Source organism: Agelaius phoeniceus, chromosome 2, assembly GCF_051311805.1.
Source record: "Agelaius phoeniceus isolate bAgePho1 chromosome 2, bAgePho1.hap1, whole genome shotgun sequence".
Classification (NCBI taxonomy): domain Eukaryota; kingdom Metazoa; phylum Chordata; class Aves; order Passeriformes; family Icteridae; genus Agelaius; species Agelaius phoeniceus.
The window spans coordinates 98,054,871-98,079,471 of record NC_135266.1 but is presented as its reverse complement, the minus strand read 5'-3'; the positions used below and the strand labels follow the sequence as shown (position 1 = coordinate 98,079,471).

At 41.2% G+C, this 24,601-nt stretch overlaps 1 protein-coding gene across 1 annotated transcript; it reads left to right on the top strand.

Moving 5' to 3' along the window:
• The first annotated feature begins 799 nt into the window (after nt 1–799).
• Nucleotides 800–24,601, top strand: PLCXD2 (phosphatidylinositol specific phospholipase C X domain containing 2). Its single transcript, XM_054628260.2, has 4 exons — nt 800–986; nt 15,315–15,775; nt 16,960–17,201; nt 19,624–24,601. The coding sequence occupies exons 1-4, from the start codon at nt 869–871 to the stop codon at nt 19,778–19,780; spliced, it is 978 nt and encodes a 325-aa protein (XP_054484235.2). The 5' UTR covers nt 800–868; the 3' UTR covers nt 19,781–24,601.

Genomic DNA, 24,601 nt, shown 5'->3' with positions numbered 1-24,601 from the left:
CACCACAAATCCAGAAATTATTTTGGAGAAAATTCTTTCCCCAATAAATAAATGCAGTGAAAGGTCAAGTGTGAGACTGTCAGGGAAATGGAATTGTGGAAGAGCAGGTAGTGGGGGATTGTGCTATCTTGCTCCTTAAACCTTCTGCTGCCATGTTAGCCCTTGCCAGACAGTGTGTAAATCTCTCCAGATAACACACTTAACTGACCAGCCAGCATCATAAAACCAAGGTGCTGGCCCTCTGTGTCAGGGGTAGCTTCTCAGGTGCTATGGTAGAGGGAATAGATGAATTTTAGGGGACGGGTGTTTCTCTGATGTGGAACGGCTGAGGGAACTGGGCCTGTTTGGTCTGGAACAGCTTGAGAGGGGACCTCGTCAATGTCTATCAGTATCTAAAGGAAGGGAGTCAACAGAATGGAGCCAGGTTCTGCTCGGTGGTGCCCAGCAACAGGACCAGAGGCCATGGACAGAAACTGAGTCCCAGGAAGTTCCATCTGAACAGGAGAAAGAACTTTCTTCCTGTGCACTAACCGGGCACTAGAGTAGATTGCACGCACAGGGTGGCATACTGGAGGCATACCAGACCCGTCAGGACACCATTCTGTGCTGTGTGCCCCAAGCTGTCCCTGCTGGAACAGGGCGGTGAGCAGTGGGCACAAAGCCCTGCACTGCTCCGCAGCCGACTCATCCCGCCGAGATTCCCCGAACGCCGCAATCCCAGCCCACCTACCCCACCGGGGCGCGGGGCTGGGGGCGGGGCGCGGGGTGGCGGCCAATGGTGAGCCGCCGTGCCCCTTGACGTCACCCCGATTACATAAGGGCGGCGGGTGCCGGCCTTGTGCCGGGTCGGCTGCCCCGCCCGCCAGGCATGAGGGAGCGCCGGCGGGGTGGTGCCGTGGGGGCTATGGCCGACGGCAACGCCGACTGGATGGGCTCACTACCGCCCGCACTGCGCTCCCTGCCGCTCTCCAACCTCGCCATCCCGGGTAGGGCGGCGCGACGAGGTGTACGGGGCCGGGGCTGTCCGGGCGGTGGTAGGGGAGTCGCCTCGGCCGCGACTTTCAATAAAGTGTTGAGGTAGAGGCTGGGGCTGAGAGGAGCCCTGTCCATCGCAGCAGAGAATGGTGGGCTTAATCTCCTGTAAATGCTGCTGTGAGACGCTAACTATTGACCTGCTGCTTTCACTGCCTGTAGAAAAGGTAGCTGTGACCGTTAGCGGCCGTCCTGAGCGTTTGCAGGTGCTTTAAGTAGGGCTGAAGTCGGGTGGGGAGAATGTTTTGGCTGCGTTGACCCAGCAGCTGGAGGTTTATCAAATGGAAGATCTTCTGAGATGGGGCTCTGAGCAACCTGCTCTCCGGGGGAGTCTTCCTGGTCGTGTCAGAGGGCTTGGAACTATGTGATCTTCAGGCTCCCTCTCAATCCAGACATGGCATATGGCATGTCTTTTATATCCTGGTTTACAGATAGATAAGCTTATAAATGACGACAACAACAGATGACCTGAAACTTATTTACGCTGATTTTCTGTCTCTAAAGGGTAAAAAATATTCTTCCTTGCAAATGTCAATAGGGAAGATTTTAGGGGTGGTTACTGTAGCTCCTTCTGATGCTGGATGTTGCAGTCTGGTACAGGCTTGGTTTTCATTTTAGTGCTTTAGCTTGTTACTAGCACTTTGGATATGTATGTTGTAGCATACATACAGTCTCAGGTTGTGTCTGGGGAGGTTCCTAGCAGTGTGGAATACAGGTCGCAGTTGAGGAATCTTTGCAGATGCTGAACAGCAATGGAGATCAGTGTTACCTTCAGAAGAGAGATCAACGGTTGAATGAGAAGCAGTTTTGTCTGTTGTTAACACTGTGTGTATATGACAGGAGTAACCTGCTTTTGTCCGTCTCAGGATACATTCTCCCCTGGAATGATGGACTCCATTGGTTTTGATTTGGGGAGTTTGCTTCCCCACCAAGCTCCTTGTCATCCTTTGTACATAGGAACAGAGATAGAGCCCAGGAGTGGAAACCTTAAAACATTTTTAACTTGAAATAAAATCAGCACTCAAAATCATGACACTGTTGTTATTTTATACTTTGCACTTTGAGGAATTGCAGCATTTAAAGAATTTTTTTTTTAAGAACAAAATGATAGTATCATGGGGCTATTTAAAGTGAATGAATTGAGAGTGTACACACAAAAGAAACATCTTAGATTTAATTTATTGTGTACTACTGTGAGTGGGTAACTCCCTTCTATATTGCCCAAGAGATCTTCATAGGGTTCTCCTGCTTAATTTGTTGCATACCTTTTGCTTTCAGAGCTGCTTGTTTTCACTGGCTTTAGAAAAGGTAGCTGTGACTTCTGGGAGTGCTTTTAAAGCTACATTATTCTATGATTCCATGAGCTGTTAAATAATGGTGTGAAGCACCCTACTTGATGGTAGAGAAGATCATTCTTTCCTCAGGCTTTAGAACCAACTGGTAGTAAGTAAATAATGTTGAAGATGAGTGTTCATGAGATATATGGGCTGTTTACATAATTATTTAACTCTGCTCAAAACGAAGAGAGACTTTGAAAGAGTTAAGACCCTTGTATGTGATCAGTTCCCACGTTTGGGCTATTCTGTTACTTCTGTTGGGAAAAACTCTAGCCAAAATGCTAAACCAATATAGTAATTTGCAAGGAAAAGAGATGAGGTTTCCTGTGCAATGTCATGAGAGGAGGAATCTTGTGCAATGAAAAATTGCCAAATACTAAGTAACTAAAATGTCATCAATGTCACAAGCATGCAGCATAGTCAACAAAAATAACCACCTTCAACAAGTGTTGACCTTATGTGAAAGTCTAGAGGGTTTTCTCTTAATTATATTCCAGTAATCCTCTTTGGATGTGGGCTTAAAAATGAACCCTAAAACATTTTGATTGTGGACATGATCCTTGGCAGGGTATTGTATAGTGCTTGTTTAATCTCAAACTGATTTACATTAAAGAATTTTATGAAATCACAACTATGATATTTTCCTTGGTCATTTTTTTGATCTGCATCTGCTACTTTTCTTATTTCTCCATGTAGGAAAGGAACACAAAAATCTGGAATGCTCTCACTGATCAGCTTTCAAAGTAAATCAGCTAGTTAAAGAATTAGCTGGAGAGCCTAGCTGTTCCTTGCTTGTACTTACATCCTAATAGTTGATAGCACCATGGTATGTCCAGTTTGTACTGTTTCATTTGAACTGCTACAGAAATTTTTAGAAAGGCAGGTATCTTGATGTGAAAAATGTGTTTTATGATAGGCTTTTTGCAAATATTAAAATGAATATTGTGTGTTGTGTTAGAAAGTGATGCTGTATTCTCTTAAGTAGTATGTTAAAAATAGTTTTAGGTTATAACAAAATGTTAAAATAGAAACTATGATATGTAGGATACTTTTTTCTGAAGAAAGGACTCATACTGAGACAGCAGTCACAGGGCACCTAAATCTTTCAGAGAAAGAGAATTTATTGCTCCATTTTCAGGAGAAACTAACTTTTTCCTGCATCGCTTGGGCAGGAAAGGACAGGACGAAGCCATTAGGATTATGAGGAAGAAGCTGATGATGACAGACAGAATCCTGTATTTGAATGGAATTTATGTATCATGAATGAGATGTATGGATATGCAACAGGCTATTGTTTTTAAGGGTTAATCCTTCATTAATGGGTGTCCTTTTTCGGGCTTGTGCTGCCCAGGAAAAGGTACCCGGAGTCCATAACTCTTTGTTTCTATTGTCTCATATTGTCCTAATTCAAATTGTCCAAATTCTTATTACTCTAATTGTATTACTATTTTTATAATTTTATTATTATTGTATTACTCTAATTGTATTACTATTTTAAAATATACCATTTTATTTCTATTAAACTTTTGAAATTTTAAAAACACGTGATTGGTGTTTTTCACACTTGATTACCTTGCTGCTAGAGTCTGAAGTCTCTGCATCTGAAGGTATGGCACCATTTTCCTGTTTAATCAAACTTTTGCATTAATACTTGTATTAGAGCAGGTGAAACGCTTTTTCTGTCTCAGTCTCCTCTGTGTGAGGTCATGATAAACTCCTTCCTTTTGGTTTGAGACAGCAAGGCAAGGCACTCTAGCAGATGTTCACTGCCAGCTATCAGTGTTTAAGTATTTCGTTAGTCCAGCCTCCAAGGTGCTGGATGAATGTTATGAGAATAGCAGGCAGTTCTGTTTTCCTTTGGTAATAATACATTTACTTAATCCTGTTTGGACTATTCCAACTTGAAGTATGGATGTAACAGGTATACCTGGAGGTTTGGATCAATCTGTACCCCTTGCTTTGTTCCCAGTTCTGGTCAGGGTAGCTAGCTATGAGTTTTTCCATGCTGCTGATTTTTTTTCTTTGTCTTCCGGAGAAAACATATGATGGCTAAGGTAGGGATCCACTGCTGCTTGCAGGAGCACCCAGAAGAATATGGGAACCCTTTAATAAATAAAGTAAGATAATCAAAAGTCATTTCTGTCCCCTGCCTTTCCTTCTCTCCCCCTCCAAATACAAATGAGTGTGTTCCCCAGGCTAACCTGGGAAGGTTTTTGTGGTGATGATAATTTAGAGGGATTTTTTTATTTTGAGAAGTGGTTCTTGTCAGAAAAGCTGCTTGCAACAGCTACTCACGGAGTTGGGCAAGCCCTAGGGTGGATGCTGGACTGTGTGGATGTCCTGAGGGAGCACAGTCGTTAACCTGAGGTGTCATGGTGCTGCAGATGTGGACAGGAAAGAACAAGAGTTGCAATAGCTGTAGAATAAATGAGTGATTCTTTTCTTTCACATAGTTTGGCTGAAACAAATGCTATTAGTAAAAAGTAAGCTGAGTCATGGAAAAGTTGATTTCAATCTGAACTAAGTTGTTTGATAGGAGTCACTGAAGAAGAGAGCTAAAAGATGGAAAATTTGGGAGAAGTAAAATGTTTTACTTTAGCACTTTGAAATGTGATACTAAAAAAAACCCTTACACCAGTGGTTTTCTCCTAGGGTGTAAGATTTCTTTTTAAAATTTTTAAGTAAAGATGTTTGTGTTATAGATCAAACTTGGTATATCTAAGGCTGATTTGAAATAGCTTACTGGGTTTTTTTTATTATTTTTAAGCTTTTGCCACTTGAAGTCAGTTTTTCAACCACTGGTACACCTAGAGCCAAATGTCACACTCAGCAGAGTGTTCTGCTGCTCTGGAACATGCAGGCTGGGCAGGCTGCCTTTCCAGGGAGAGTTGGGACAGCTCTCCACCTGTGGCTTCTGGTGGTGTACAGAGCCTCTTCTCTCATCTTCTAGTGATCCCAGCTGGTGTGTTCTTGCTTTCTCAGAAAGCATGTGGATGGCTGGCCATAATCTCATTTCTAAGTCATGCAGAGCATTTGGAATGTGGAGCCATTTCTGTCAGCATCAGGTTGTACAATGGCTGAGGAGTTTCCTGTGGGATGCTGGGTTGTAGGTAGCCAGAGATGACAGATAAAAAATGGGTTTTACCCTTCCAGAAACTTTTTTTTTAAACAGAGAAAATCGTATTGACCTGAATATGGCCAGAACAAGACCATATTGGAGACTCAGAACAGTTGGTAAAGTCTTCAACTTGACTGTTCGCTGATCCCCAAGAAGAGATGTGTCCTGGCTCTGTTGAAATAGTAAAACTTTGCTGCTCCAAACTATAGCATAGTCAAGCTGCCTAATTCCCCCTTACGACACACACACTCTTGACTTTCTAGCCAACTTGTAATATAACTTTCCGTAGTTTGCTCATGGCAGTGTCAGTGTGACTAACCCAAAACTTGCCACAGTACAGTGTGCCACTGTTTCTGCCCTTCCCTGAGAAGTTCATCCCAAGAGCCTCAGTAAGAGGCTTCCTGATTTTGATTTAAATGATCAAAGTACTATGAAATTTTCATCCCTGGAAAACAAAGCTTTACAAATACAGCTGGTAGGCAGTCTTAACAAGGAGCAGCCCTGCTGGCCAAGCCTATGGTTCAGCTTAAAGGGGGGATGGAAGGCATGGAGAGGTGTTTCCTGAGTTGATAACCTGCTGCAAGTGACTGAGTTGGTGCAGTAGTGTGACCATCCTCATGTGCCCCACCCCCTGGAGGTGATGGGGGCCTGAGCATCTTCTGCACAGGATGCCATTGTCCTATCCACCAACTGGCCAACTCTGCTGTCCTGACAGTGTAGCTGTTCCCTAAAAGCCCTGTGAGCTGCTTGACTTTGAGTTGGCTAAGCAGAGCCAAAGTGGTTCTGAAAAGAAGCAGCAGCAAGCACTGTCCAGTTGAGAGCTGGCCACTAGGCTCTGACTGGATTGGATGGTTTTTCTTTTTGTCTGCCTGACCCTGGGTGAGCTGCTGAACTTGCTAATGCTATGATTTTCTTGTTTATTTGTTCATGGGCTGCTGTGGGCTGTGGACATGCATGCTGAGAGGCGTGGTGGTGACCTTGAGGCTTCATCCTCCTCCGAAACAGTATTCCTATGGAGTTCTCATTAAAAGGATCATTGAATCATCTGAACTGGCCATCTGTTGGATTGAAGCTCAGAGGGAAGAAATATAAGATTTATGTTCTGTTTCACCAAGCTTTATTTTCCCTCTCAATTTAGTTTGCATCTACCAATGAATCAGGTGGTAACCACTAGAAGAAAGTATCTGCATGAGTATAATGATGTTGAGTATGATTGGTAAATGCAGAATTTTCTGAAAAGACAAGTTATTTTACTACTTTGTTAGGCTATTTGATTGTAACAGCAACTCTCAAATATTTTTAGAGAGGCTATTAAACTATCTGGACTGTTACACTGGTGAGAACATTTGATGGAAGTTATTCCACTGTTCTTAAGTAATCAAGTATTCTTTTTATATGATCCTCTGTGAGGAACTGGTCTGGCAGATGCTAGGTCTGTGTAGAAGCTCCCCTGAAAAGCCAGTCTTAAGGCTTATCTTTTTAAAGAATTTCTGTCATCTGTTCAGCCAAAACCAAATTACTCTTGAAATACCACAAAATTTTGTTCAGACAGTATATGAAGGTCCTAATTAATTTGGTTTTCTTCTGGAAAATTTTCTTCCTGTGATTTATTAAAATCTGTACCCTATAGAAGGACTCAAGTGTGTCTGGTAAATGAGTCTGGTAAAGTGTCTTCAACTTGACTGTTCACTGATCTCCAAGGAGAGATGTAAATTAGTGCAGAACATGCCGAAGTTTTACTTCCAATGGAGAAAACTAGTTACAATGTTGATATACATGCTTGTTGCTCTCCTTCCATGTTGTGAAAGTTTGTTTGCCTGCTTTTCCAGCAAAGATGCTAAAAGAGGAGAAAGTACTATGTAATAAAAATTTCTCTGTTGCTTTCTCAGAAGAGAATGAACCCTTGGTCCACTCAGTTCTGAGTGGTCACAAAAGAGGAGTTTAGAACTCTAAGCTGAAGGGTTTTTTCCTTTTTGAGTGTGTAGATCCAGTCAGGCTTTGAAATGATAGTGATATGCTGTGTCTTTCTTGCATTCCCATTGCAGACAGCTGAGAATGTTGATAAATGAGAAATCATTGCTAAGTGACCTTAACCTTCAATGGCAATAACTCCAGCCAGTGTCAAAAGTATTTCTTCTGGCTGGAAAGAAAATCAAACTACTCTGACATTGTATTGTGTCTGACAGTTTTAGGTTGTCTTTAAGCTCTTGCATCCCATTGCACTGCCTGATGGCAGTGGGGGAAATCAAGGTAGTTCTTGAATAGAGAGAGGGAGTTTTCCTAAGAGGATTTGGTCCCTACTAGGATTTGTCTTTCTTAATGGGACTGCATTAAGAATATCTAAAGGATTCTTGTAGGTTTCTTAAAATATACTCATTTCTATAGTTTTAGATAATTGATTATCAATAGGATGTTTCTCATTTCTGCTTCATCTCCTTTTGCTGGACAAGTTAGTATGAACTATTTGCTTTTCATTATTGATGAACTTTTAAGATGCTAACCTTCCAATAAGAAAATCTGGAGTGTTAATGACCTGAATCCTGAGGACTTCTAGACTTTGAGAGGCACTTTTGCTTATCCTGTTTTTCCCTCAGTTTTGACACCCACGGGAGATCTGGTTGAAAAGAACATCACTGGGATAGCCTTGACTTGCTAGCACTTAGATCCTGTGTTTTTGGAACTTGGTTACTGTTCTTTTGCCCATCTTGGCTGTGTAATGCCTGCTGTGCTGTGTCATGTGCAGTGGTATGTAATGTGTGGGGAATGTACTCTGTTTAGTAAGCAAAGCTTGTGCTAAGAAGTGCAGCATCACTACAGCTTGGGTGAGTCTTTGGTCAAAAGTGACCCTGTAATGTTTTTAAAGGAATGAGTATGTTTTTTTTGACCTTGCTTCTTAGCTTCATGCTATGTTAAACATTTGTCTCTTGCAATTTTCATCCTGTTAGTATTCTATTCATGTAAAAATCAATCCAGCTTATTCAGATTTATTTAAGTTTACTCACAGCACACTTGTCTGCCCTTGTGCTTTCATTTATTGCTTCTTGGTTGGCCAGATGTTTGCAGAAAGTGTCTTGAGCTGCTGCTTCTGACTAGTCCACAACCTTGGAACCAGGGAGGCTTGCAGTATGCTGAAACATGCTTGTATCCAAAAAACCCCATGAGTTTTTGTCCTGTTTTCGAGTGATTGGCAGTGCACAGGTAATGTTCTGTGTTGGAAGATCTTTGCATTTTTACATGCTGTATAATCATATTTTTAATATTCCATGAAGGTAAATTTACAAGGGGTTGGTGACATGATGCTAATCTCTGTCCCTCTGCAGTATTTGCAGGAAGTATTATGTGGAAACAAAAGATAGTACCAAATGGTACAGAATCATAGAATATGCTGAGTTGGAAGAGACCCACAGGATCATCCAGTCCAACTGCTGGCCCTGCACAGGACACCTCCAAGAGTCACACCCTGTGCCTGAGAGCATTGTCCAAACACTACTTGAACTTGGACAAGCTTGGTGCTGTGACCACTTCCCTATTCCAGTGTTTAGCTGCCATATGGGTGAAGAACCTTTTCCCAAGATCCAGTGTAAGCCTGTAAACTCAGCTTTGTGCTGTTTCCTGAGTCCTGTCACTGGTCATGAGAGTGAAGAGCTATAGCTAGTATTTGTTGACATTGGAGGCTTGATAACATTCTGTTGATCAGTGTCATTTGTTTCAGCTCCAGCATGGGTTATTTGACTATCTGTGAGTAAGTAGCATGACAAATTAACATACTGAGAAGTTAGATTTTACTGCAGATGCGATGATAAAAGACTGCTGTCTACAAATCAGCACAAGGGCTTCAACAAGAAGTCATCCTGAACTGTGAAATACTATCTATTTAACAAATAAATTGAATTGAAAAGTGAGCTGTTTAACATAAAATTAACTTGAGGAATTAATATAAGCAGAAAAAAATAAGTTTAAAGATATGAATGAAATTTAATCCACAGTTGCAATTACTAGGATAAAATTAAGAGATCTGTCCATCATTTTAAGTCTGGCATCTGGAATATATATATACACCTATATAATATTATTCTAACTATAACACAGCTTTTGGTAGTTAAATGTCTGGGCATTTGAGGGCATGTGACTTCTTTCCTTGAAGCTGCCAGTCTTTGTCAGATGAAAGAAATGAAACAGAAATAAAGCTGCCAGATGATTAGCAGTCCCCTAATTTTTGTCTTTGAATGTGCAATCTCTTTCATGAATATTGCAAATTTAATGCTTGCTGCTTTGTGCTGCACATCTTTACCCAATTGGAAGCAATTGGTGAATCATGATCTCTTCATTGTATTGCCTGTGTCTGACTCGGTTTTGGGAAGGGCTGAGCACCAGTCTGCTGCCATGTCACTAGAGCAGCTCAGTAAGGTTTGCTGTCTGAACGCTAATCCGGTCTTGTGTACAGTGATTCCATGTCCTGCACGTGCAGGAACATGCTTTTGAGGTGGTTCAGGCTGGACTTCTAGCCTCTCCTTACCTAAAGGACAATGAAGATAAATTTTCTTGGCTCATCTCTGCCTTTTGACTTCTCAGTGGGTGAGGTGGAGGTTATAAATACCTAGTTTTGTTAGTTGTTTTGTCCACAATCAGTAGGTTTAAGGAATAGCTTTACTATAGGAATAGGATGTTATTTATATTTAAGTTGTTAATTATCATGTGAAATGTCTTGCTTCAATAATTCTTGAGGTTGCTTTTTTCCCTAAGAAAAGTACTCTGCATAATTTGCGGCAATGCACATTATTTGTGTGGTGGGGAACAACAGATGGTGAGGGATTTTTTACACATGGTGGGGTGAGGGATTTTTTACAAAGACTTTACAGTGTGTGTTGCTGTGAGAGTTTTGTGGTTCTTGCTCTGTCCAGGACCTTCCAGCCTTGCTGCTGTCGTTGGGCAGTGTCCAAGCACCTTCACACGTCCTTGTGTTAGACATTAATTGAGAATCTGTTTAGCAAGCTCTTACACTGAGCTTCTAACAAAATGGGGCTGGTCTGCTCCATTCCTGCCATGTAGGCTCTGCTCTTTGCCTTTGAAGTTTTATGGATTTGTGTTGGTTTAGGTTATGCTTTTTCAAAAAGAAATCATGCTGCATCACATGTATCAGCAAGCAGCTTGGCTCCTGCCATAGCAACAGAATGACAAGACTTTATGAGTTTAGAAATAGAGCAAAGGAGAGCAGGGATTATTTTGACATCATGATGCAATCAGCTTAGCATGTACTTAACGTCTAACAGCTAAGCTATGTTAAAAGGCAGTGCCTGAGCTGGTAGTATATCACAGTGATCTTAAAGAAGGGCCTGGTGGTGATGTGCTATTACCCTACAACCCCACAAGTATCCAGTGCTGTTGCTGCAGGGTTTCAATTTTTTGACCAGAGTCAAAACATTGTGGGTCCAGGTTTGGCCTAGATATTGGTGACTGGCCTTTTTAAATGACCACTGAAGACCCAACTGGACTTCTGCTGTCTTTCCAGCCTCAGTATTGATCACAGAATGATCAACAGAATTTGTGATGATCCCCTGCCCTTCTTAGATGGTGATGTGCTACCAACAGTGAAAAGGAGGATACGTTTTGCAAATGCAACTAGTGTTCTGCTTGGTTATATCTAGGTATACACGTTGACTTCGATTTAGGAGGAAAGCTCCATTTCCTAGGCTTTTAGCAGAGCCATGGGGCAGGAGTTAATAGGATCTTCTCTAACTATAGAAGCATGTCACACATAGTTCACTTTCCTGTTAAGGAGTTCGGTTTTTAAAGTATGTGGTGAAAAAGTTGCAATGTGGTGACTTGTTTGGGTTTTTTGTGGAAGGTTTTTCTCTTTTTTAATACTGCTTTCTAGTGCTAGGTTATAAGTAAAATTTGGTTTGTGATAGTGCAGGGAGAAAATTTGCTCTTTGTATCCTTAAAAGCACCTTGTAAGTGTCAAACTGCAAAGGAAAGACTTTTGTAGCTGCTAAGTGAATTATCAGAATAAGGAAAATGAGTTGTTTTTTGGTTTAGATTTACTTGGACAACTCTGAGGTAACAACAATGTATTAGTGGCAAGATAAAATTCTCATTCCTTTGTAAGTCAGATTTATCAGTTTGAGGGAGCATAATGGTGCGAGTGATTCCTATACGTTCAAGGATGCTGCACTGTCTTAGTTAATATGAAAATATTTCTTATGTCATTATTCTATGTTATAAATGATCAATCAAAAGCCAAATTATCAAAAAATGCGAAAAGATTTATTTATCATTTTCCGCGACCAAAACACGGTCCTCAAAACCACCACAGCCAAAGAGACAGCATCGAGCCCAGGATCGGTGCTGGGTGAACGCAGATCTGACCTCTATCGCATCAAATTCCCCCTGCCCCCGTTCACGAGAGCCGCTTCTAGCGGAGATGTTTTATACAGTTTATTGTGCCCGAGGCAAAGGAGTCCAAGTTTCTTTTGTAACTCTGCATATTCATAGTTGGTTCTTTCACTGTGCAGAGCTGGACAATCACTTTTTCCTGGTTGATAGCCAGCGTTGATCGAATCCCGGGAAGTCGAGTATTCGCATGTATCTTTCTGGCTCGGCTATCTTGATCAATGTTATCCGCAGAGCGAGATGATCGCACTTAGGCGGTTTCCGATGACTCGGGATAGCGGTGATCATCACGTCGCGTGCATCTATTCTTGGGCTAAAGTGCCGATCGTTTGTTGTCTGGCCTGACTCCAGGAGTTTCGGAGTCTGAATAGACATCTACCTCTCAGGCTGCTTGTGGTCAGAAACTCGTTTGGATTTCACAATCTTTATAAAATACACTCTTTTATAGCATGAATTATTTCTAACATATATTACATTCTACAATGTTAAACTGCCTTCTACAGTGACCTAAACATATGAAAAAATAAAAATTGATAGAATTAAGAACTAGGAAAAAACCGAACAAAAAACACAACCAAATGAAAGATTTCTTTGTGCAGAGATACTAATTTCAAGGCAGAAGGCAAGCTCCTTGTGATTAAAGTCTACTTTCCAAATATAGTAGAAGCTTGAATGACTAATTCTGCTGTACAGGGAGGTAGGTGAAACTCAAATATCTGTAAACCACAGTTTGAAGCATCATATGGCTTTTGAAATGTCTTCACTAGATGTTTGCTCCTGGATTTTGTTTGAGGTTGCATGTTTGGAGATGGGAGAAAAAAAATCTAGGTGTTGCTCCACAACTGACAGCTACTTTGTGATGTAGTTTACTGGGACAAGTACTAAAAAGTTGCTTAAGATGGCATCTTTGGCACTTCTCACTTCTGTCTAGAAGACTGAATGGCAAGCCATAACAGAAATTCACTTATACAAATGCTGTGAAGAATTCATGGAGAATTGGTCAGAATAAGTTTTAGTGTTCATTTGTAAAGTTTAAAAACTCACCTTCACACTACCTGTTCACTGGTTTTGAACTAGTTGAAATCCATGGAAAAGAGTGCATTTAAGGTTATTGAGAAGTGATGTTTAGTTTATGCACAGTCTCTTCTTTCATCTGGATTAAAATGCCAACAAGATAATCCAATTAAATAATAATCTTGTTTGTAGCTCTGATCTTGCATCACAAAAAATGCATCAGTGTTCAAGTGAGCACTGGTACCCAAATAAAAGGTTTGGATAAAGGAGACTGTGAATGCCTCAAATGTTATCTTGAGATTGAATGTTACAGATTGTGATTTCAAAGAGTTGCTGACTGATGTAGAGGAGGAAATTTGAGAAAAGCATAGTCGTAGAAGCAGAGACAAACATGCAGGAATGCAAAACACAGGTGCCAGGTCACTGTATCCTGGGGCAGCTGGAAAATGAGCTCCTTGGGTGAAGATGCTTTCTCTACACTCCAGCACAGATAGAGAGTGGGGTTTGGCTTAATGGGTCAAACTCTCGTCTCTTATCCTGAAGACAGAGGGTGGCAAGGGCTGTTAGAGCTCCTAATAGCGTTTGTGTTGGCTGGAAGTTCACAAGGAAGGCAAGCCTGGAGCAGCTACAGCTTCTTGGCTAGATTGCTGGTACCTAGTGCAAATGACCACGAATCCTTGGTAAACCCCAGTCTGTGGTGGATCAGCTTCTGCTAGTCTTTTGCTTTATGCTGTTCTGGTACGGTGCAGGCCAAGATACACTGCCTTTTCACTCTTTGTTCTGTTACTGACTTGGCTAAGGTAGGGATATTTCAGTCACTCTGAAACTTTTTATTTTGGAGCTTTGTTGCTTCTCAGGTTTTTTTCCCATTTACTACTGAATTTTCAATTGGAGGTTTTTCTAATAAGCAATAATTTTATATTAGAGATGCAGTTTCTCTGCCCAGGTACAGGTTGTGTCACAGGAGCTTTTTTGGACATGCATTATTTTGGTTGGGACTGGTGATTTTGATTGTTGGTTGTACTTTTTTGATGAATTTTCTTTTCACCATGCCTTTGGTCACTTGAAAGCATGCTAGGTAAAAGACATGTTCATGAATTTGTTTAACATGAGCTTGGTATCCATCCACACTGTAACTGGTGGTGTGTTCAATTGTTCCACCTCTAGGTCCAGCCAGTCATTGCCCACTGTTCAAACTACTAATCATTTATCTGCCATCTTGGGGCTAAAGGGAGATGTGCTGATAAGGCATGTGCAGGTGCAGATTCCTCAGTCCATTATGTGAATAAAGAAACCTGTTCCAAGATGTTTGGTGTGTAAGGTTATGGTTGTACATACCAGGTGTAAAATAAAAAATAAAGTCTCAGATTTTTAAAATTATTCTGGAGTCTCATCCTAGATCAGTCATGTACCAGGCTTTGGGAAAGCTTTGGGGGTTGATTTGTAGTTTGTGAAGGAAGGAATGAAGGAAGGTTAGAAGGAGGTTTACCTTTACCACAGATGTTTGTTTTGTGGTGTTCAGAGAGCATTGAAATTGGGAGTTCGTGAAAGAAAGTTCAAACTGAGGACCTTATGAAGCGATATGCGGAGTAAATAAACTCCACAACCAGATATAGTTATGAAGTGGGTATGTCAGCGCCCAGCACAAGCAAGATAGCTCTCGTGAAAACTTGTGCCTTGAGCCTCAGTCTGACCCTTATCTTTATTCACAAAGGTATTCCATATGCAATACATTGCACAACTTTTCCATGCATATTCAATCTCTGCCCGCCCTGTTCTCACTTTGCTGGGTAATCAGATCCACGCCCTTCTGGGCATGCGTTGTCCGCACGTTGTCCGCACAGGGGTCTCTCGTTGTCCGCACAGGGATCTCTCGGGTGGTCTCTGAGGCTGAAGATTGTGATCTTCCTCATGACTGAACTTTTGAACTTTCTCTTTTGCACATGCACTTTTGGTCCCTTGGTGCTTATCTGAGTACCGTCTGTAGGCCTTGATTAGCTTGGAGACGGAGGAGTCCCTTTATCTGGTTTCTTTGCATCTCTTGGTCTTTTCTGGTATTGTTCTTTATGCAAGAAGTTTCAGAAATTTGCATTTTACTATGCCCTTTGTACCATGGTGGAGGTTTCTTAAGTAAAAAGGTTAAAATTCAACACATAGTTCTACAGGCTAAACTTAAATGCTTAATTCATATTGCTAACTCAAGTGAACTCCAAAAATCTCTATTTCACTTATGCTTAACTCTTGTTATACTGTCAGGGAAAAGTAAGGTGTAAAGGATGGTCTGAAAGACCTACATATGAGCATAATGCTTCTGCACCCCTGTCACACATGTAGGACTTTGTTCAGTTTTCAGGCCACATGGGTACATGTGTTATGGGATAGCCACTTTTTCTAAAATTAATTCTTCTTGGCTTTTTTTCTAGGATCACATGATTCTTTCAGCTACTGGGTTGATGAGAAATCTCCAGTGGGACCAGACCAAGCAACAGCCATCAAACGTTTGGCCAGAATTTCCTTCGTTAGAAAGATCATGAAGAAATGGTCAGTGACTCAAAATTTGACTTTCAAAGAACAGTTGGAAGGCGGGATCCGCTACTTTGATCTTCGTGTATCTTCCAAACCTGGGGAAATAGGACAAGAGATTTACTTCATACATGGCTTGTTTGGCATCAAAGTATGGGATGGGCTGAAGGAAATGAATAGTTTTCTTGAGCAGCACCCCAAGGAAGTAATCTTCTTGGATTTCAATCATTTCTATGCCATGGATGACAGCCATCACCACTTCTTGATCAACAGGATCCGCTCAGCATTTGAATCCAAACTTTGTTGTGTTGAATGTGTAGAATATGTGACGTTACTGTACATGTGGGAGAAGAAACACCAGGTAGGGAAAGGATATTTGATGTTTTTCAAACCCAAAATGTTAAGATTTTAAAGAGACAAGCCAAGTGTAGCTCCCACTCGCAGATATTGGACCAAGGATGTTGCTGATGGTCAAGTTAATGCCCACTAGGGCCTCCCCTATGCAGTGTGCATGTTTTCCTCCATTTACATGCAGCCATGTATCCCCTCATCTATGCTGTGGCCAGTCTGTCCTGCTCCCAAGCACGTTTGTTAAATAAACTGTAGTGTCCTTGGAGCGTCGTGCTCCTTACAAAGGTTTTCTCTTCTGGAAGAGCATGTAATGCAGAGTTGTGTTGGTGAGGATTTTATTAACTGTTGTCTTTCTAGCCAGTGTGAAGCATATAAGCTTTAGCATGACTAAGGTATGGATGGAATTTCTTACCTCCTTTGCAGCCATCCAGATCTGCAGAGGTGAGGTTAATGGCTCTTCTCTGTGGTAACTGCTCCCAAAGGTACACAAAAAATGAGAACAGAAAAGGGTTTCAGCAGCAGCACATAATTCTTGAACTGGAAATGAGGCTTTGAGGAATTGTTCTGAACTGATGCTGTCAATGTTAAGCTTCAAGATTAATTTTGTGTAAATGTGGGTGTTTGTAAAAAACGTGTCCTCTTTATGCTGTAGAGAAGCACCTTACAAGGTAAAAAACATTACCTTGGATTTGAGGGTTTTGCTGACAGCAGGACTGCCTTTGGTTTCTCATGCAGCAAGTGTGAGCACGATGCCAGTATGTCAGTCATGTGCCAATCAGCCCTGCACACTTTGCCCTCTTAGAAGGAGGTATTCAGAAGATGGCAAGGCTGCTAAAATCCTTACCTTCAAGTACAGATAGAATATTTTCTGGCATGAAGAAGTTGCAATACTTTTAGGCTGAGCTCTTTAAATGACAAAGGCAACTTTGTCATTTTAAACTGATGACCCATAAAGCCTGAAGGAATCCTGTCCTCAAAGCTGAATAAAATTATCTCCATCTCCTTTGGCTGTAGTGCAAGAAATATACTCACACTCATGACTCAAGAGCAACTTTTTTGCTTAGTCCTCTTCACTGCTATGCTAGGTGCAACAGTACTGTATGAACATAAACCAATGCAGCAGCCTGTTCAAATAAAAATATAGTAGTTTTGACTTGTTTTGGTTTTGGTTTTTTTCTTTTTTTGTTCTCCTAGGTTCTCATATTTTACCACCACCCTTTGTATCAGGCATATCCCTTCCTGTGGCCAGGTAATAAAATGCCAGCACCATGGGCTAATACAACTAATGTGCACAAACTGCTGCAGTTCCTGGAAACCACACTTGGGGAACGAAGTCGTTATGGGACTTTCCATGTATCTCAAGCAATTCTCACACCTCGAGTGAAAACGATTGCACGGCATCTGATTCGTGGTCTGAAGAACACGCTTGTTCATAGGTAAGGACTTGTCTTGATTGTCTCAGTTCTTTACTTAACGTCTTGTGTTGAAAGAGGCACTGAGCAAGAAAGAAACTAGGAGATGTTTGCTTAGGCTTCTGAAAGCATACCATTTTGCTCAATACTGTTGTTCATGTAAGACACTTGCAATCATTGAAAATAAAGACAGTACAAATAATAAAGGAACAGGGTATATATGTGTTTCCTGGTAATTGGAACTTTGGAAATGTGATATAATTTTGTAAAATGTAGGATGGATGTGTGCCTTCAAACCAGTAAATTAATTTCAAACTGGCTGAAGTTGGATGGGGGGGGTAGAAAAAGCTTGTGCCACAGAGGAAAATTGCTTATTTCTGGACTTAGTTTTACATTTATCCATACAAATGTCTCAGTAATTTCAGTAACAGTCGGAGATGTATCACCTAGGGCAGTATTTTACCCTGTATTTTAAGGGGGCTGGGGGGAGAGGTCTTCCAAAAATTAGATTCACCATTTGACTCTTTTTAATACCATTGACCATTGTACAATTAATTTTCCTATGAGTAAGGTCCCTGTAAGAGAGTTTTGCTTTGATTAGCACAGAGTGACAGTGATTTTAACTAGTATTAACAGCATGACCAGGATGGTTTCATATGATTTATTTTATAGAATTAACACCTACTAGCCCATTTGCTAAAAATTACCAGAACTGTAAAAGTCCTCGTGTATATTAGGAAGAAATCTTTACTGTGGGGGTGGTGAAGCCCTGGTTCAGGTTGCCTAGGGAATTTGTGGATGCCCCATTCCCTGGAAGTGTTCAAGGCCACGTTGTGTCGGGCTCGAACATGTCCCTGCAAAAGGCAAGGGCTGTTAGAATGAGATGATATTTAAGGTCCTTTCCAACCCAGGCCACTCAGTGATTCTGTGAATAAGAAAATCGCTGATTAGGTATAAATCTCGGCATTTTCAGTCCCGTTCGTGCAGAGGCGTTAGTCCGGCCCAAGCTGTTGGTTCGGTGTCGGGGCCGCACCTGTGCCGGCCGCGCTCGGCACCAGATGGCGCTGGGGGCCCGCGAGCGCCGGACCCTGCGGGGCACCCGCGCCAAGGCCGGGCGGGATTCCTGGGCAAAAACTACCAAAGGATCGTTGCATTTCGTGGAATGTGCGAGCAACTCTTGTTTCGAGGGACTCCTGGCACAGATCTGTGCTCTAAGCCACTGTTAGCTGGAAGCCTGCCTTCAGTCCGTCCCTTTCTCTCATCCTTAACACTTGTTTGCAATTTAAACCGAAAGTTGCAGATAGCTGCTGCTGTTTGCATAAGCGTGATTACTTGTGTGCGTTTGCACAAGCTAGCTGATATGCAAATCTGTCCTTGTTTTATGTAGATGCCTCCCTTCTTGTATGGAAATTTTGCCCTGGATTTGAATATTTAAATGTTCTCAGCTCTTGCTAAAGGAGACTTGCAACAAGTCACACTTAGCTGGCTGAAGTGTGGTGTGTCCCTTGGCAGTAGTTATGCCTTCACTCATAGTTCTTGATAAGTTTTTTTTATTGTCCTGATTCAGCAGGTGTGAAATGGTTTTAAGTTTTTTGGGTTTGCTTTTTTCTCTTAATCGTTCTGTTAGCTAACTTGCTAGCCTAGCATCTTCTCAAATAATGTATACATGTTACAGCACTAATCTAAATAATGCAAACATATTTAACCATTTGTGTCTAACTGCTGAAAAGCATGGTATTTCATCTTAGAGTGCAAGAAAGCTGGTGCAGACTCCTAACTTGCACTGTTGTCCAAGAAATATTTGAAATTTCTCCCCATAGTAGAATTTCTAACTGTTTAATTCAGTTCCTGACACACCTCTCCTTTAACCAGTTGTAGCAATGTATAAGCAGGATGTTCAAATCCTGTGGAGCTGACAGCTTCGTTCTAGGTTTGGTTTCCCTGACCCCATTGCTCTTGAGTGAGTCTGGAAGCTGGAGAGAATTTGGGAGAAATGCAATGCTGCTGCCTCCAACTTTTTCTCCTGCCTTCCCTGAGGCAGAGGAGGGCAAGGGAGCATCTTGGGCCAGGCATGGCCTTACTTTGTGTTACGCTGGTTTGCTGTGAAATTGAGCATTTGACTTAACGTGTGCTTGGGTGCAAACAAACCACGGTGCAGAAAATTTTAGTGCAGTGTTAAATCCTGAAGCACAGACTACCCAGTGAATATAGAGGGATTTTGTATGTCTGCTAGTTGGCATTGATGACTGACCAATATGTCTGTTTGATAGCTAATGACCATGTGCTGTGTTAAGCACTCAGCCAATTGCATTTAGGGTGACAGCCCTGATCACAAATATGAGATAATATATTTTGTAAACAGCATGTTGTGTTTGTAATGAGGGGAGTAGGTATACAAAAGTGCCTCTTTTAAAGTGTTTAATTTTCTTTATTTCAATTTCTTTAGGAACCTGCCCATGATTTTGAATTGGGTGAAAGCACAGAAGCCTGGTGTTATGGGTGTTAACATAATTACATCAGACTTTGTGGAGCTGGTTGATTTTGCTGCTACAGTTATTGCATTGAACGACCTCCTTTTGGAAGAGGATGAATCTGCAACTTAAATCCTGATTGCTGTGTTCCACGTGTGCTCCTTAGTGGACATCTTTGAACTATGCTTAATGTTTTACTTGTCAAGTGAAACCTATTGTAATCTCTCTCTCTATGAAAAAATGTTTCCTAGAGGAAACGTGGTTAAACATCATGTACAGCCAGGTCCCTTCTCCTGGAGTCATGTGGACCTGAGTCAGCCAAGTACTGTGTGTGTGCTGCTGTGTCTGTCTGTCTTTCTGTGTGTGCGTGCTCTGTGTGGCTGAGCTGTGCACACATCTGCTGCTGACAGGGACTGGCCTCTGGAGCAGATGTACCCTATTGTGGCACGCATCTCCTTGGTGACCGTACTCCCAGCGCCCGTGTGTGTGCATCCTGCCTGCTTCCCATGGCCAGGGCTCTCTCCAGGGATCACTGCTGATCCCATTGGCAGCATGACCAGGCTGATCGGGTGGCGTTGTTCTTGGCCACCTCTGGCATAGCTGGGCTCAGCTGGAGGCTGCTGCTCTATTCATTATACTGTTTTAGACACTACCTCTGACTTACCTGAAGAGACAATACTGCTATTGTTCAGGAGGAAGCTGTGTTAAATATCCAAACTGTCCTTTGGGCCTGAGAGGTGAAGGCTTGACACAATCTTTCTTCTTGACCTCTTTATTTTACTTTATTACTTCAATAAATTAGTTGCAACTGTGCTTAAATATATTTCTTTTGGCATTAATTTGGAGAATATTTCAGTCTCCAGATTTTGAGGATTATGACTCAAGTCTGAATTCCTGTTCCCTGTGACATATAGGAAACATTAATTTTCCTGAATTACTGGGACATTTAGGAAAATACAGCATAATCTTTCTCTTTTACCTCTTGGTCACTTGGGGTTTTTTAATCCATCAAATTTTCTTTGGCGAAAGTCTATCACCCAGGCAGCCCTTCTCTGGAAGGAGGTAAGCTGAATGGGGGCTTGCTTGATATTCAGAGAACTGGAGCTGACATGGACTGCTTGAAGCCCAAATATTGGATCACTGTGATCTGTGATGGGACAGTGAATTCTGCAGTCAGATCTGAAAACTGTGCTTTTAGATAGAGAGCCACACTTATTAAGGGAGAAATTTCTCCAGCCTTCACCTGCTTGTGACACAGTAAGCAATAATCACACAAGCAGAGGAGGGTGTTAGTACTGCTTCTTTCTTTAGTCACATTTATTTTTGTGCTGGTTCACAATGAAGTGTGACCATGTATGTTTGGTCGAATGTAATCATATATTGGTACTTATCAGCACTAAATTTACTAGCTGGAAGTATCCTATAGTCTCATTTATCATTGTTTTTTTAAAAAGCACAAAAGGGACTGATTAGCAGATACTTCTCTGCTAAATCATCTTCCTGAAGAAACTGTTGGTGCACTAATTATTCACTGATTATGAATTTGTATATATCTCTAAGCTTATTTATTATAGAATGGATTGTCTATATACATATTTAATTCAAATGAAAAATTCATCTCCAGATTTATTATTTCTTTCGTTGTTTTATCCTGTGTCTGCCATCATGGTCTGACAGCTGTGAAAAATCCCAGCCTTCTTTGTTTGCTTGTCACAACTCAGGAGAAATGTAAAGGTTTGCAAACCTTCCATGTGAACCTTGGCCGAGTTCAGAGCAGACTGTAATCTGATTTATCTGTTGTTTGCATGGCTTTCATTAGAGTTCCTTGAATTTTTTAACTGAATCGTTTCTCAGAGGGAGTTGGAGGTAGGGGAAGCACTTGTCACTCAGTCTCCTTTCCACTTGTGTCTCAGTGATCAGGGACAAGTCATAAAAATCAGGGTTTGGGAACTATGTTCAAATTTCTAATTTAATAGTTCTTTTTAAAACCACAGCAGAAGGTTTTTATTAGGTTTGGTAATTTTTTTTTCTTGTTGATGAAACCATCAGAACCTGTTTTGAACAGTTCTGTTCAGTCTGCAAGTTTATTTAAAATACCTGGATTTTCCTTAGCTGAATTTTATGTTTGCTTTACTACTGATTTACTCATGGCCCCAACTGAAACTCCATGTGGATTTGGTTTTGTTGGTTTTCTTCTGCAAATTGTCTTGATGCTCAGAGTTCAATTGGATGTTAACACCAAGGCTGTGGGTTTCATCCCTGTATGGGCCATTCATTTAAGAGCTGGATTCATGACCCTTACGGGTTGCTTCCAACCCAGAATATTCTGTGATTCTCTAACCTGGCTTGAATGCCAGTGAGGCAGAAATAATACCGTTGCAAGGTTCCCCTGCAGAACCGGAAGACAAAGCAAGATGAAGTGAGTATGATGTTTGTATTTGACCCTTAATATATTTTGTACTCTATATATATATCTGCCTCAAGAGAGATTTATTTGGCTTAACCAATATTTGTATTGTGTGTGCACAGTAATGACTAGTATTAGTCCTTCTGCTGTATTTATTTGAATAGAGATGGGACGGTCTCAGGACTTTGGTTACACATTTTTAACTGCAAACTCAGAAGTTTTTCTAACGTATTGGCTGTTAGTTCTTGCATCATGAAACGTGCTGGGTATTAAGAGTGTTAGCAGAGGGAAAAGAAATGGAAAATAGATTTAGTATTAATGGTTTGAGTATGTGGGGGGGGGAAACATTTCTGTAAGTTTGGCCTGTCAGCAGAGAATTGTGTGTCATTTCAGAGCTTGGTGGTGTGCATCCAGTGTGAGGAACCTGACAGTCTTAAATGGTGAGTTGGGCGGTTGGCAGGTCTATGACATGACATCTCACTTGGCTGCTCTGGGCAGCATTCATGCTGATGTTTAGAATTGGTCCTAGGGTTGTCCAGAATCATCCCAAGCAATATGAGCTACCTTTCATGTATTCTGTTACACAGAGAAAAGCTATCCATATAATGGGCTTATCTTGCTTACTCAACACCAAAACATATTCAGACTTCCTCATGCTTTGCAAAATTGAGCTCATCTAGGCTTGGACTTTGGGTTGTGGACTCTATTTTCCAGCATTACAAAATTAAAAGGTGTGCTGGGCAGGAAGGGAGGAGCAAGGAATTAGGGCAGTAGTTTGCATCCAGTGCCCACACAGTAGGTGTGGCAGTGCTTAGCCCAGTTCTGGGCAGCAGAGTGGAGCAGGTCTGGCAGGTGAGCAACAACCCTGCAGCTCCCACTGAGGCTCTTGGCCACGTCTGGCCCCTGAGCAGTCTGCTCCTGAGGTCAGCAAATAACAGCCTGCAAGGTTAGTATGTGTGAGCTTGAGGAGAGTAAAGATGGGTGTGAGCACAGGAGAAGGCAGGAGGTTCTTACTGTTAGTCTAGATGTATGTCTGGTGAATACAGTGGTTTTAGTCTTGCTTGTATATCCATAAAGCAGTAGAGTTCACTTTTAAACAGGCTGGGAAGAAAACCTCCCCAGAAAAATTGTTCTGACCCCTTGACCATTTGGTTGGTGCTGGGAAAGGAGAAACCAGAAAACAAGCAGCTGCTTGAGGCAAAGTACTTAAACTGTGTATTTTGGCTCAAACAGGAGTAGGGCTTCTGCCAGCATGCTCATCTATTCTCATCTGGCTAAGCCTTTGGAAGTAGTTTCTTTGTGTACTTCTCTCAGGTGTCAGAGGTCATTGATGCATCATTTAGCAGACCAAGATTTAGGACTTAGATAGTTAAAGAGATAGAGGGCATGGATATTTTGATTTAGGGTTGGGTTGCCTATGGAAGTCTAACTGAGCATGTGTGACTTGAGGTTTACTTAAATATGCAGTATTTAATATGACATCCATATGCTGTTTTCGTAAGACTTTCAACTCGACTTGAACACATAGTTACCAAACCCTAATAATCAGAATTTTGGTCAGAGGACCACTGTTTGGGACAAAACTTCAAGCAACTTTTCAATACTTGTTAAAGCACAGAGAAATTGTCTAATATGGGGAACAGAACTGACTCAAAATTATTTGAAGTATAGATTAGGTCTAAATGAAGTTCTTTTGGCAGTGAAAAATAAGATTTTTTTTTTTCTACTTTTTTGACAAATCCTTATTCCAGCTTTGGTTTTTAGCTCAACAGATGGGTAGAAGAGCCAGAGCATATGGTGAGAAGCAAATAAATTTTATGCTAAGGACATATATGTAGGACTAACTGTAGTAAGAGTATGATGATTTATTTAATGATACCTTTAAAGGTAATCCCATCTGCTCTTTGGTTTAGGCTGTTAAATCAGTCTCTTTTGCATTAAAAATAATCAGTCCCACTAATTCAATACATCTGTTCTGTTGAAGTGTGTTTACTCCTAAATGCATATTTATTTTTCTAAAAATCTTACCAAGTAAACTGCTAAACTGTAGGGACTGCAATAGGAATGTCAACTCTTGAACTGTATGCTGAATCTGCTTATATTTTATAGCCATGAATACTTATGCATTATGTGTTGTCCGTTTAAGTGGTACTTCTCTTACCCTTTGTTAGACCTGTCATACCATCTACATTGAACTGCAGTGTATTCTTAATTTTGAAAGAAATGTTGATCAGCACATCCTATATAAAAATAATTTAGATGGTTTTTTGATTTTTCTCAATGTCAAATATATTTTCCCGATGGATTTTTTTTTTTAAATTTATACTATGGAAGGGTGCCGAGGGGACCAGGTGAAGAGGAGTTGCCAATTCTCAGTATTTTGTGCAGTCTGTCTTCTTATGGCAGTTTGTGCTTTACCCACCTGTCTGATTTTGTGAAACCAGGATGCCTCATCTGAACTGCAGATAAATTTGGGGCTTTACATCTGTTTCTTCTGCTTTATATCATTGATAGTTTTAATCCTGAAAATAAAAAGTACAACTTGA